Raw genomic sequence first — 15,033 nt, 5'->3', positions numbered from 1 at the left:
GAACCGCCCCCTTAAAAAAACGAGATGGGGCCGGAAACTTAAGAGAAGAGAGGAACCCCTTTCTGCTTTTTAGGTCGAGCATTCAAGACCTCTTGTATATACTTTAGTATATACCTATATGTGTATGTACTTTGTGGGCACTGGAGATCAGTCCTAGGACTTTTCTGCTTAGGGACTTTTTTTTCTGTTCAACTGCCTCAATTTAACTTTCTTAATAGAAAACGACCAGCAGAGGTTAGTAAAATACTAGAATGACTAGATTCCAGTCCATAGAAATTGTCTTCCACGTGCACTCGTAGACAATAATATTTTTTCAAATCTTGTATTTTCAGTGATGTGACCACTGAAGGCCTTGATTTTATATTAAAAACAGAGCTTTGTACTATACCATTTCCCGGTGACAGGCAATATTTTTCTCCATGTGTTCCCATACCTGGCGTGTCACGCAGTTTGGTGCTTGCTTTCCCTCCATGTTAAAGAACAGTAGAAGTTTCATCATCCAGGCTAATGTGCTGCATAGCTAAATATATATAAGGTCCCAAAGGCGAGACCGATTGCATTGCAAATGCTTGTTAACATTTGTGGCAGTGAGCAAGGCAAGGGAAAAGGAAATAAAGTTTAAATCAACAAAAAACATTATTCAGCTATGTTTTATAAAAACAGCAGTTCATGGTGTTTAACTGTCTCGTGTGCAACACCATGATGGTCGTACTAATGCCAGACTGTGCACTATACACAAGCCAACAACATAAGGAAACACATACCTATTTTATCATATTGTTTTCTATTCGATAGGGCTTTTCCTAACACTTTGGGTGCTCATGATGAGCTGAGCTTGTCATGAAGCACTGTGGCGCTGTGCTCATGACGAGCTGAGCTCGTCATGACCGCCACGGAACGCCCACGCAGGTCTAATTCCCCTGCTGTGCTGAGTGTTCCATGGAAACGGGCATGGCCATGAAGAGCTCAGCTCGTCATGAGCACAGCGCCACCGTGCTGCGTGATGAGCCGAGCTCGTCACAAGCACTGCGGCATCGCGCGCGGCCCCCTCCCCCCGCACCGCGGGGGAATTAGGCCCGCGCCGAAGGGGTTAAAACAGATTCAAACATTCAGCTAATTAAAAGAGAAAGTTACCACTGCAACTTTTTAGAATGCTGGGGTTGTCAATTCAACGTTTGAGAAACAGAAACTGCAAGTCCTTGGATCTGTTCTCTACTAACATTGAAAGCTGTGCTGTCAGGTGTGTTAGTTTAGCATAATATTGTTAAAGGAAAGGTCCAATTTAAAAAAACTGTTAAATAATAATTTCCTTATCAGCCCCTCCTTGCTGGAGGTCTCCCTTAAAGAAAATAAAACAAGCTATTGAAAACACACATGGGGGTGGACTCATCAAGGACAGATGGTGGGGGGGTTAGTTTTTGTAGGGATAAGGATGCGCCAGGGGTAGCAATAAGAGGTAGTAGCTGTTACCCCTGGTGCTGTAGTTTGTACCACTGGCACTGCCCTTACTTTCCTTGGTTCACTGTTCCATTTCTTACGGCTAAAGCGGTCGACTTCGGAGCTGGGGAACTTGTTTTGAGTATCGCAATGACGCTCAATATCCTGCGATTCTGGGCAAATCACTTAATCTCCCCGTGCCTAACAAAAATGGATGTGTCCATCTGTAACAAAACTGATGCTCATGTAAAGCGCTCTGATACCTGATATCTACAGGACTAGTTTGCGCTAATTGCAGGTGGTGGATACGGAGGCTTATTTATTGGGCACTATGACTTATTTATCATCACATCGGACTTTGACCAAGAGCAAGAGATAAGAAGCAGAATAGGGAGAAAGGATGAGGAAGAGAAGGATAGGAAAACAGTGAGAAAGGGAGAACACATGCATGAACAGAGCCTGCAAGCAGCCAAGAGTGAACTAAAGAGACAGCGGTGGAAGAAAGAGGCATGAGATGGAATCAAGCCTTGAAAGTCTTGGCATCGGAGAAAAACTTTGTGACACTATTTTTAGGTCCGGCTTGACAGTGCAGCTGTCGCCATACATAATGTTATCAACCTAAAAGGAGCTTTTAGGAGTACTACACAGAGGGGCTTTGGCTCCACCCGCATGTTGGTAGCCAGGGGTACATGTTTTGATTGGATAGACATTGTGTGCTTCCACAGAAAAAAGGGCTTCTCCTCCAAGCCGCTGTCATTTTGTTTATTTATCCAGCTGCCGCAGCAGTACGGCTGCATGAGATTGAACTTGCAGGGGTACACACATGATACTAATACTCAGTGTCTTAGCTAACCATATAATTGATGGTTTCTGTTGTTTCTCTGGCAGCAGCAAAGATTACTTCCCCTTTCCATCATCAATTTTAGATTTCAATGCATTTGTGTGTTTGAGAGCAGTATCAGATACCCATGACTACATTATTCTACATGAATTTTTAGGTCTGGCTTTACAGTGCAACTGCTGCCTGAGCTTATGTGATCGGCAAAAAAAGCTTTCAGAGTCCTAATGAGACACTGGCAAAGGCTCCTCCCTGAATTCCAGGATTCAATTGGGAGGAATGTGTGAGCTTCTACTAAAAAAACTACTTTTATTGCACTTTTTTGCTTGTGGCAAAGCAGGACTGAATTGGTTATATGGTGACAAGCCAATGACGATGGCTAGAGGCCTGTTCTCTTTATTATGAAAGGCTATGATAAAGGGCCTTTGGGTCAGCTCTTTTCTGCCATTGGCTAGTCTGGTTTTCATTCACACCCTGCTTCCATCGCTGACAGGTACAATTTGGGTTATTGGTTAAGTCCACATTAGTCAGTGGCTCTCTTGTCCTGTGAATGATGGTCATCTTCTGGTCACCTGTACATCCACCCAAAAAGAAGTGTGCTTCAATGTTAGGGCTGGTTGGCCGTCCTTTCATTTTCAATGTTCTCCTTTTAGTTCCCCTTTAATATCTTTGCTTCTACTCCTCTTAAATTGATGTTCCTTAAGTGAATAGTATAACTCTCCAGGCAGTGCTAATGGGTCAATTGCAGCTCAGTTCATATCCCATGTGGCCACTTCCTCTAAACCAGGAGACCAATATGGAATGTTGTTGTTCACAAAGTGTATCCTTGTTTTACTATTCCAAGATGGGCAACATATTGATCCTAAATGTGGCGGCCATGCTGGAAATCTAAAAGAACAAACGACTATGTAAATACCTGTGCAAGGCAGACACCTGCTGATATGTTTAGTTTTGTTATTGCAAGCAGAGGCCCTCCATGTTTAGATGGCGGCATGTTTTCTTTTTCTTCTTGTATTCTTTTAATTTATCTTGCATATGTTGGTGAGTTTGTTTGTGGCTTACTGTGGTTGTGTCAGAGAATGAATAGAAGAATGAGTCAGTGGATGGATGAATGGATGCATGAGTGCAAACAATGAGTGAAGACTTAATGAGTGACTAATCCCATCAATGGCACAGGCACGCTCATTTAGAAGCTACCCCTTTTTGCATTGCAAAAGTTTGTTCTTTTACAACTTAAGCACTGCCCTGCTCTTAGAAAACATAAAGGCATAAGGAGGAACAGCAAGAAAACATGATTTGACATTCACCCACCTTCCTCTCTACCCTTCATGCTTATTTCTATTTTTGGAGTGTCTGGCAGTTTGGTTTATCTCACACATTAAGCAAGAATGCTATGCTCTGCAGAGCCAGGAAGTTTCACTTCTCTAAGCCATTCCTGGAATCAAAGCATCTATGCCTCAACTCTAACGCTGGAGACGTTTATGTTGTCTCTAAATTCGTTGCGGTAGAGGATTTGCTCAACTGTTCTTACAAATGCTAACAAAAGACACCCTGCCACTGCTCATCCTGCAATGGAACTTTGTTAGTGCCTGGATCAACCTCCAGGTCTTATGATTGACACACAGTACCAGGCAAATACCCCACCTCTGCATGCCTGCCACAATCTGCACCTCTGCCAGAACATCTGACTCCTTGACTACTTGGAAAACAGCCACGTTATGGCTGTTTGGTCTTATGTGTGTCATGTTCCAAGAGCTTCACCTCTAGTGCCACCCATCGCTGTCCTCCAGTCCTTGCTGCCTTCAGAAAGGACCTCTGCGGCTTAGACAAAATTATGGCGTAGCGTGGAGATCTGTGGTTAATTTGTAAAAAGTGATGGGGCTCTCGTCAGGAGGCAGCTTGCACCAGCCCATTTCTCCTGTTAGCGCTGCATAAAATAGAACCAACTGCTAACCATGAAAGTGGGGAGAGGATGGCGCGCAATGGCCAAAGCTGCCGACTTCGGAGCTGGGGAACCAGATTTGAGTATCGGCTTCGGCTCAACATCCTGTGATTCTAGGCAAATCACTCAATCTCCCAGTAACTGAATGTGTCCTTATCTGGTGCTCATAAAAAGCGCTGGTGTTGGTGATTAAGTGCTGGTGATGAGCACCGGAAAACACTGGCTCAAATTAAGCACTGGTGGAGGTCTTGTTCTCTATGCTAGATGTCCTCACTGTGGTCTGATCCAGTTGATAGTTCACTTGTGAGAGGTAGTTGTATGAAAGAGGGAGAATAAAAAGAGCTAGAAAATGGCATAAACTCCGATAACTGGGGGGCTCAATGCTCTTTGCATCTCCAGTCCACCCACCTCATTCGTCCATGTTGCTTCCTTCATCTATTCATCCAGGTGAGGTCACCTTTGTTGCGTCTTCAACACCAAGCAGCTATTCAGCTCGTCTGCACATTATCAAGGGTAAAAACAATCCTTATTTGTTGTTTTGGGGGGGGTGGACGTGGCCAGACCTCGGACTGGTGTTGAGGAGTGGTAGATAGTGCAGAGAAGGACCTGGAATGCAACTGCAACACCACAATCTAAAAAAAAGAATGGCCCAATGCTTTTCCACACCAGTTTTCCTGCCCGTTTCTTAGGTTTGACCTGCGATGGGACATGGACCATTCATGGTGAACATAGTGTAATCAACGTTCACTCTGAGAGGCTCGGGTTCAGCCGCCTTCAGCTTTTGGCTTCTTTGGTTCAGGAGCCTTCACCTACTGACTTGAGACAGTCCATCAAATCCAAGATCAGCTGACAGGAGTATTTTAATCTACCTTCTTTCTATTGGCTGTTTGGGCGTATCCTTCAGCTTCTCCTAAGAATGCACGAGGGACTATTTTTTATGTCTGAAAAGTACACTATTTCATCACACATTTAATCCCTAAATGTATCCATAAATTGTATAAAAAGCATTTTGTTTTGTTTTACGCTTAAAACAGCGCCACTTTTGCATTCCTTGGTCAGTGTTCAAGTGCAAGACTCCGCCCTATTGGCTTTGCCATTTCTTTGGCTTGCATTTCTCTGTCAGTTTTGTGCAAGTGTACGCATGCGCGAATCAAGCTTCCAGGGCATGTCTCTCAAGAGTTACAGATGGCCATGGCTGGTCTTGTGTGACACCAACGCAGGGCGGCAGGTGGTAAGCGTAAAGTGTATGGAGGAGAAAGAGACAAGTAATTGGCAGTTGTGGATTAATGAAATGATGACGTCATTGCTGGGAACAATTTCTGAATACTGTTTATTGCGATGGTACTCCATGCTTGTGGTAACTATCTGCTGCTGACACAAAATGGCGCTCCTTTACTTGCTTGTGCCACTGTAAACTACTTGTATGGTGACAGTACTTTCAACAAAGGGCCAACTCATAATGATGGTTCTTTACAAGCCAGGGCCAATGCGAATTCCGGGAATAGTTGTTATGCTTTACGTGCTATTGGTAAGTACTGATTCTTTCCATGTAAGTGGCAATCCTTGCCGGTGGTAGACACTGTTGTGAAATACTAGAATGACTATGATACATTACATACTGGTAGATATGAAGATTACTGCCATGGTGACGATAGTGCTTTACATGTTGGGACTTGTTGAATTAATGGCACGGCGAAGGTACATGTTAGGGTTATTGTGGCCACTGGAATGGTGGTGGTATGTGAATTACTGGTATGGCAATTGTACTGTACATGATTGGGGCCATTAGGAATCCTGGAATGGTGGGGGCACTTCAGATGTTGGGCAGTATGTGGATTACTGATATGGCAATGGTACTGTGCATGATTGGGGCCATTAGGAATCCTGGAATGGTGGGGGCACTTCAGATGTTGGGCAGTATGTGGATTACTGATATGGCAATGGTACTGTGCATGATTGGGGCCATTAGGAATCCTGGAATGGTGGGGGCACTTTAGATTTTGGGCAGTATGTGGATTACTGGTAGGGCAATGGTACTGTACAGGATAGGGGCAATTAACAATACTGGAGTGGTGGTGGCGCTACACATGTTGGGCCCATGTATATTCCTGGCATAGCAGTATGTATTTTACATTTGTGAGCATTATGGCAAAATCTGACTTAAAATAGAAGGTCCCTGCTTGAACCTGGGCTGGCAACCTGAACAGGATTCTGTTTGGGCATCCGTGATCATCTCTGCCAGGCTGGCACAGTGGGTATCATTCCTGAAGCCTCTGGATTATTTGGCAGAACACAAACATAACAGGCGACACTGTAGAATATTTGGGCAATTGAAAGTAGGATGCCAGGGCCTTGGCACACAAGAGTATAAACTCTGATGGTATGTAATTGTATTGCAAAGAAATGTTGAGGACTATTTGTTTTGTGTCACAAGAGATGTGATGGGCATTCGTGCCACAATATTTGACACCAGAATGTTTCCCTTTGTATGCGATTACTGCTTGGTCTGAGACACAATGTATTCTATTTGCCTGTTTTGCAAATGTTTCCATCAGGCAGGAAATGAACCTTTAGGCATGCATGTAGGTTGTTTCCACTGAGAAATGTTTTGCCAGCTCCTGATAAGAAGTGCATTCTTTATAGACAACATATTTGGAAATGTTGGGGCCGATTCACAGAACTAATCTGAGATAGAATCCTAAACGTACTACTCTTGGTATTCACAGAAGGCATTTAGTAGTAGTAAAGTTAGGATTCCTAATGTTTTAGTTCTGACATTGTAAGACTGTGAATGTAAACATTGCGGAGCCTGCTGAATCGGTGGTGGTCTTCAGAGTATTAAAGTTAAGGCGACGAATATAGGACCCGCTAGGGGCACAGTGTCAATGCCCGTTTTTAGTTGCAGCCCTGTCTGTGCCCCAGCCGCCTAAAGCTCTGGGTATTCCGGAAGCGGTGGCAGCCCTGGGCACTGCCTGCTAGCAAGAGCCCAGCGTCCCTGCTCAGCTGCACGCGCGTGCTGCGCGCCCATGTCTTGGGGAGGGTGATAAACCCCGTATTGATTCAGGCAGGGCCCCCCTACCGCCTCAAAGGGACCCGGAAACACTCCACCGAAGGGTCCCAGCTCTTCGAATATGTCCCCGGCTGAGAGTATCATTACCGCGCGCTCGGTATGAAGGTCGCCGGTAAGCCATGGCACAGGTGGCATAGTGTGACCGGGTACGACTCTCGTGTTTGTTATATTCCCAACTACTTGTTGACAGCGGGTTCAATCGACCAAATCATGCACGAAGTGGTGTAAATATAACACATTCCACCTGCACTGATGACATGACGGGGAGTGGCATTGCTTGACCTCTGACCCTAATAGGATATTGAAGTTTTTCAAACTTTTTTTTTCTTATTTAAAAACTAGATGAAGCAGCATGCAAACACTCAGTGAGTGACAACAGGCATGAACATTGAACACCCTGCTATGAAAACTCGGAAAAACTGAAGTATTAACATAATCTGAAACAGTCCAGCTGACGTGTTGCGAAGGAGGCAGCTTTACAGGCTACAAAGCCATCTTGGGAGGATATTGAAAAAATAATTGATTTTTCGTGACATCCACACACCTTTGCAAAACAACCAGAAGTGTATTTTTATTTATTTTTTATTTTTTCAAAGAGTATATAATGTTCCAAAGATTATTTGAAGATAAGCAATGAGGGAGAAACTGGAGGTTGAGTCACGTGGGGTTGTGGTCACTGCCACTACCACCTTTGGAGACCAAATGTTACACAAGGAGGACTTCTGCTTCCCCCTTGAGCACATCATGTGATCCTGGGCAAATCACGTGCTTCTGTTACCCAAACCCTCACAATCTCAAGCATACAAGTGTGCTCCATGCAGCTATTACACTCGGTGTACAAAGCTGGCCATTTGCAAAGCTCGTGACGAATTACGTCACACTGATTGCTGATTGGAGTTTACATAATACCTGCTGTAATTGTACATCCCGGTAGTGCACACTTTATCAACCTTAGAAGGATGAACGGCTGAGTAGGCCTTATGAAGTTCAGACCTCAGTCCCTCAACATACACACCAATCTCCGCAGCAGGCACTGAGCCCACTGAACATTCCTTGAAAAGTTGCACCAGAAGTTTGGATGTTTACTTAGGAGCCAGAATAATGATCTAATCGCGTCACTGTCATCACCATAATTTGTTTCTGTGCCCAAGACTATTATCCCTTTAACATGACATTCAGAAGAGAAATCAAGCGAGTGCGACCCCTTCATCTCCCACCCCCTGGTCGCTGCTCTGCTGTGAAATGTTCGCATTTCTCTATTAACAGCACTACTGTACCCCGCGAGCTCTTGTAAATGGGCCTCGAGTACCCTCTGCTCTGCGCAAAGCGCTTCATTGGCCGTGCTACATAAACACAACTGCCACCCAATCCCCCGATGTCAAACCCTTAGCGCTTAGAAACCATCTGAACTCCTGCAACCGCGGTGAGGTCTTCTTCCGTGCCCAGTAAAGTGCCACCCTTGCCCTCACACCCAAGATAGTTCCATGTCACCAGAAGATCACTTTCCCATTCGTGGCCTTTACTTTTACCAGTGCATCCTGGTAGTTGTAGTCTTGGTTCATTTTAACGGGACCAGCACCACCAGCACCCCAGATAACAATGGCATGTAAAAGCAAAGCCCAGGAAATGAAAATTGAGGCGATAGGGCCATGTGGTGACCCTACCCCCACCCGCCCACATCCTTTCACGCGTCCGCTGATGCACTTCAGCGCGCAGAGTTCAATCCGTTTGTGGTAGGCACTATAGACGCTTTCCTCACTCAAAAGTAACTTGCAATTAGCTCAGGTTCTGTGTAAATCTCAGTAGCGCTGGCTCAGCCTTTCATCCTTCGAATGTTGATAACTTGAATAAGTTCGAGATGCAAACTTTTCTCAAAGACGAGTTTGTGTCGACGAAAGAAACTCAAGTATTGCAGATCTGCACTGTGACACCAGGACGCATGCTTTAAGTTAAGGGCCGACATCATAAAAATGCACCATATAAAAATTATACATTTTTAAGAGGAAAATGCACTTTACCTCCATCTTGGCAGCAGGTGAGGGTCGTCGTCCAGGAGCCAGAGCAGTCCTTGCACCCCTCCTTGACCTCCCACCCACAGCCCCCTACCCTCCTGCGCACAAGAGGCCGCAGTGGGACAGTCCAGCCCCAGCTGAGATCAACAACAGAACACAGGCCAGGGAGTGACCGAACAAACGGCACAACAGCAGGAGGATGTGGGAGGGAGGTACAACAGGCAATCAGGGCTAAATTTAGAGCTCGAATCTAAACAGATACCCTGCTCTCCAGAGAGCACGCACGCAGGGATCCCGGCAGAGAGACAGAGTGCGCAGGAGGGTAGCGGCGCAGCCCAAACATGGGGCGCAGGGTGTGCTCTTCCGCTATCTCGCACCCTCCCCCGCCCCTGCCTCTTCTCTTATTTAAGGAATTCATGGCGAGCGCCACGAACTCAAGGCGCTTCATATTGGGTTAAAAACAAGGTCGTGGGGCGCTCGGGGCCAGCCGGATGCAGGTGGGTCCTCAGAAAGCCACATGTGGGGTGGGTGCTTCGAGCAGAGAGAGGTGAGCAAAGGATGTCACTAGAACATCAGAGACAGGCAGGCACACCCCTGCTGCACTGCACCGCCAGGCAACCATGCAGTACCAAACAAACAGGAAATGACCAGCATTTCTTACTCCTCGAAAAGCGCTTTTGATGCCTCATCAGGGGCATCAAGCGCTATATAAATGCAAATGCCCTCCCTCTTCTATCCCTCCACAATCCTTTCAACTCAAATAACAGACTCGCATGCCCAGTGCTCAAATTAATTTTATATTTCCCTGTACAAATTCACCACTAATTCTTTTTGTGTTCCGGAGTAGCGTGCTACTCGCCGAAAAGCACTTCGACGCCTCATCAGGAGTAGTAAGCGCTACATAAATGCACTCACAATTACACTGGGACCGATTCACAAAATGATTCCTGATTACAGGAAGTAGTACTATGAAAGTACTCTTTTACATACTCTTTACCTACTGCAAAATGGCTTTATCACTAGGCCCCATAATCTTTTTGTATGTATTTTTCAGTAGTGCAAACACCAGTTGGCCAGTTACCAATGTTTCTATCGAATCCAGCTGGCTCAGATCTATTGGTTAATTAAAACAGCAGGTGAAAGCAGTTGATACCAGTTGTAGCCTGAAGAATATGAAGTAGGAAATATTGTTATACCTTAATATTATGGTCAAAATATGGAAGAGAAAAATATTGCAGCAGTAAGTTAATTTAGGAAAGTATAGTTAATATTCTTAATTCCACATTTATGTTCACACACACACACACACATATATATATATATATATATATATATATATATATATATATATATATATATATATATATATATATATATATATATATATATATACACACATATATATGTTTTCACAAATATTGCCTAGCAATGGTGCAAAAACAACAGATCCCAGTGTGCACTGTGAAAGTGATTCATTACAAAAGGCACCCCTGAGGCCAATTAATTTGAGTAACACGCAGGGGAGAATGCAGGCACGCAATTTCTGGTTACCAACGCTGGCCTTTGATGAAGGAGAACAGATTACTCTGAAAGGCGTCAGGCCCAGGGACTTCAATCCAGGATGGGAAACTGGCTGCTTGTCTGAATTAAAAGGTTTAAATCTATCTGTAGCGGAGTGAGATTTCAATTGCTGGGCAATACTTGTGAAAAAAAAAAATATATATACATTGTATACCGTGATCAGGGACTGGTAAAGTCCGAAACGCGTAGGTGGGAGAAACCTACAGAAAAATAAAGCACACAAACCAACTATGAAGTGGCGCGCGGCGTCTTCTTTGATGAGGAGCTTGATCTGAAAAAAAAATAAAAAAAATTATATATATATTTGAACAAGGGCTCTTGAAACCCGAAACGCGTAGTGCCCTCTTGCTACCGACTATTATGCAATAAAAGAACCTGTGAAGCGCATCCGTTGGTCCGTCTCCTCTGTTCCTGCGCCGACCTGACCTTTGCTCTGACTCGGAAGTGGTGTGTGGAGTCTTCGTGTATATATATATATATATATATATAAAGTCCAATGCTCTCTCCCACCATAGGAAAAAAGCGCGACACAACTCCGAGGAAAAACCAGGCTTTTATTCCTTTAAACTCGCAAGGTGAGTGAAGTCACGAAAGGCTTTGGCAGACGCGTTTCAGCCATCCATTTGGCCTCATCAGTGCTGGTTTCATGTGCTTCTCAATATTCCTGAGAGTGGAGCGTTGTTAAGCCGGTGTTAAGACCACTCCCAGTCAGGTGGTCACTTGCTCCTCCTCTTCCTAAGATTGCAACTACTCTTGCGCTGTTAGATCTTGCAGGTGCATGCTGGTCACGGGAGTCCGAATTTAGAGGCCATATACAGTGATAGGTTCTCTTAACATCAAGTGATGCCCCAATTTCCATTGGATTCTGTTTCCCACGAACAGTCGAAATTACCTGAAAAGGTTCAGTCTCGTCGTTGTCCCCTTATCAGGCAAACAATGTTGCCTACTCTCTCCCCTTTGGTCCCAATTGCCTCAGAACCGCAGGGAGGGCGCCGCGTTTTGCATTTGAAATATATATATATATTAGAGAGTCCTGTCGGGAAAGCCGCCACGTCATCATTCACGCGCTGCCAGCAAACAGGACACAGACCCGGTATCAGTGCTACAAATATTTATTTTCCTAAAAGTCATATATATATATCCATCTATACTACTATTATAAAGAGAGAACTTGCACCTTTTGGCCAGGTAAACTCGGGAACCACAGCGCCAATCTACACACCCGATACATCTATGAAAATGTCAGGGTGTGTAGATGATTCAGAAAAGGGGGTGGTGATGAACAGAGTGTCTGAATTAAGCAGACCACTCTTACCCAGTCCAAAGATCAGGGCTTGATCCATCACCGTTTTTTAGCTCACTGCACCATCCCAGCTCAGAACTTGGCTATATGCAAATTAGTCTGACCCTGGCCCAGTGCATCATGGGAACAGGCAAGACCAAACTACCTAGCCAATTCTTATACTGGGAAGGAAACAAGCTACCGGGGACCGGTTTCTGGCATTTCAGCCGTCTTCGGCCCGGCTTGCTTGAATCCTGATGGTGCAATGAGCTAGGGACTCACATCTGAGTATACCCTTCCACGCTTATGGTGGACAAAAATGATTCAGAAAAGGGGGTGGTGATGAACAGAGTGTCTGAATTAAGCAGACCACTCTTACCCAGTCCAAAGATCAGGGCTTGATCCATCACCGTTTTTTAGCTCACTGCACCATCCCAGCTCAGAACTTGGCTATATGCAAATTAGTCTGACCCTGGCCCAGTGCATCATGGGAACAGGGCAGACCAAACTACCTAGCCAATTCTTATACTGGGAAGGAAACAAGCTACCGGGGACCGGTTTCTGGCATTTCAGCCGTCTTCGGCCCGGCTTGCTTGAATCCTGATGGTGCAATGAGCTAGGGACTCACATCTGAGTATACCCTTCCACGCTTATGGTGGACAAAAATGATTCAGAAAAGGGGGTGGTGATGAACAGAGTGTCTGAATTAAGCAGACCACTCTTACCCAGTCCAAAGATCAGGGCTTGATCCATCACCGTTTTTTAGCTCACTGCACCATCCCAGCTCAGAACTTGGCTATATGCAAATTAGCCTGACCCTGGCCCAGTGCATCATGGGAAAGGGGCAGACCAAACTACCTAGCCAATTCTTATACTGGGAAGGAAACAAGCTACCGGGGGCCGGTTTCTGGCATTTCAGCCGTCTTCGGCCCGGCTTGCTTGAATCCTGATGGTGCAATGAGCTAGGGACTCACATCTGAGTATACCCTTCCACGCTTATGGTGGACAAAAATGATTCAGAAAAGGGGGTGGTGATGAACAGAGTGTCTGAATTGGCTATATGAACTTGGCTATATGCAAATTAGTCTGACCCTGGCCCAGTGCATCATGGGAATAGGGCAGACCAAACTACCTAGCCAATTCTTATACTGGGAAGGAAACAAGCTACCGGGGACCGGTTTCTGGCATTTCAGCCGTCTTCGGCCCGGCTTGCTTGAATCCTGATGGTGCAATGAGCTAGGGACTCACATCTGAGTATACCCTTCCACGCTTATGGTGGACAAAAGTGATTCAGAAAAGGGGGTGGTGATGAACAGAGTGTCTGAATTAAGCAGACCACTCTTACCCAGTCCAAAGATCAGGGCTTGATCCATCACCGTTTTTTAGCTCACTGCACCATCCCCCCGGGAGACCCGGTATCAGTGCTACAAATATTTATTTTCCCAAAATTCATATATATATATCCATCTATACTACTATTATAAAGAGAGAACTTGCACCTTTTGGCCAGGTAAACTCGGGAACCACAGCGCCAATCTACACACCCGATACATCTATGAAAATGTCAGGGTGTGTAGATGGACATAGGCTATATAAACTAAAAAAAATAAGTAAATTAAAAAAATTAAGTTTGTAAACAAAGTAGTCCCCTGTAAGTAGCGCCGGCCGGGACCTGGCTCTGTTTTGTTTTCGTCTGTGCTGCTAACAGGATTCTCCATTCCTGCTTGTGAGCCCGCCCTTCATGGTTGGAGGCCCCCAGGTAAAATGGAGCAATTTGTGTGTACTAATGGAGGGGGCATGACTCGCTCTTTACCACACCATTCACTGGACTTCCGTGAATATTTTGGTGTGTGTCATGAGAAAGGGAGACGAAGGAGGGGCTGCCCTCTTTCTGGCGGACTTCGTGCTCTTCTTGCAAGCAAGTATTTCTTTGAAGTGGCAGCAAAGTGCACTGTGCTTTTTAATTTTCCCATGTTTGCATCGTAAAGACAACATAGACTTTGGCGAACATTAATGCTATTCAGCAAAACACAAAGTGACGTGAGCCAAGCTGTTAATTTGAATAGTGATGCATTCTGGGTGCTGTGGTCTCAATTAAGGACCATGTGACCACTTGGACTCTAGAAACTCAAATCAACTCACCTGTGAACAAGGCGCTTGTCGCCGAAACGCGTAAGGATATAAGAGTTGTGTAAAGCTGACACTACATTCAGACCAATAAAAGCGTCAGTGAGCAAGGGTGCCGAAGCTGTGGGCTCTGTTTTGTTTTCGTCTGTGCTGGTAACAGGATTCTCCATTCCTGCTTGTGAGCCCGCCCTTCAGGGTTGGAGGCCCTGGTAAAATGGAGCAATTTGTGTGTGTATATATATATATATATATATCTATACTACTATTATAAAGAGAGAACTTGCACCTTTTGGCCAGGTAAACTCGGGAACCACCCGATACATCTATGAAAATGTCAGGGTGTGTAGATGGACATAGGCTATATAAATTAAAAAAAATAAGTACATTAAAAAAATTAAGTTTGTAAACAAAGTAGTCCCCTGAAAGTAGCGCTGGCCGCTACGCGACGTGCGTGATGACGAAGGAGGAGGGCGGTGCAGTGACGAGCGGCTGTGCAGTGAGGAGCGGCGGCACAGGTAAGGAAAGGGAAAGTGAGAGTGTGGGGTGCAGGGGGAGGCAAGAAGGAGGCAGCAGTAAATGAAAATGTCTGAGCGCGAGTGAGTCGGGGTGGGAGGGGGGCGCGATTGAGTCGGGGCAGGAGGGAGGCGTGAGGGAGTCAGGGCGGGAGGGGGGCACGAGTGAGTCAGGGCGGGAGGGAGTCGGTGCGGGAGGGGGTCGAGGCGGGAGCGGGTGTACTGCCCCCAG

The 15,033-nt window shown here is 45.4% G+C and overlaps 1 protein-coding gene across 2 annotated transcripts in view; it reads right to left on the bottom strand.

Moving 5' to 3' along the window:
- RCSD1 (RCSD domain containing 1) overlaps nt 1–9,469 on the bottom strand; it is a 256,342-nt gene extending 246,873 nt beyond the window's left edge. Inside the window, exon 1 of one of the 2 annotated variants that reach the window (XM_086935572.1) lies at nt 9,306–9,469. In XM_086935572.1, coding sequence (XP_086791698.1) covers nt 9,306–9,311 — 6 coding nt within the window. In that variant the 5' untranslated portion in view covers nt 9,312–9,469. The remainder of the gene's footprint in view (nt 1–9,305) is intronic. The other variant, XM_086935571.1, reaches the window with a different exon arrangement.
- Between the last annotated feature and the right edge of the window lie 5,564 nt (nt 9,470–15,033).

Source organism: Lissotriton vulgaris, chromosome 8 (genome assembly GCF_964263255.1).
Source record: "Lissotriton vulgaris chromosome 8, aLisVul1.2, whole genome shotgun sequence".
NCBI classification, from domain to species: domain Eukaryota; kingdom Metazoa; phylum Chordata; class Amphibia; order Caudata; family Salamandridae; genus Lissotriton; species Lissotriton vulgaris.
The sequence above is the reverse complement of the archived record's forward strand: the minus strand, read 5'-3'. Positions and strand labels throughout refer to the sequence as shown.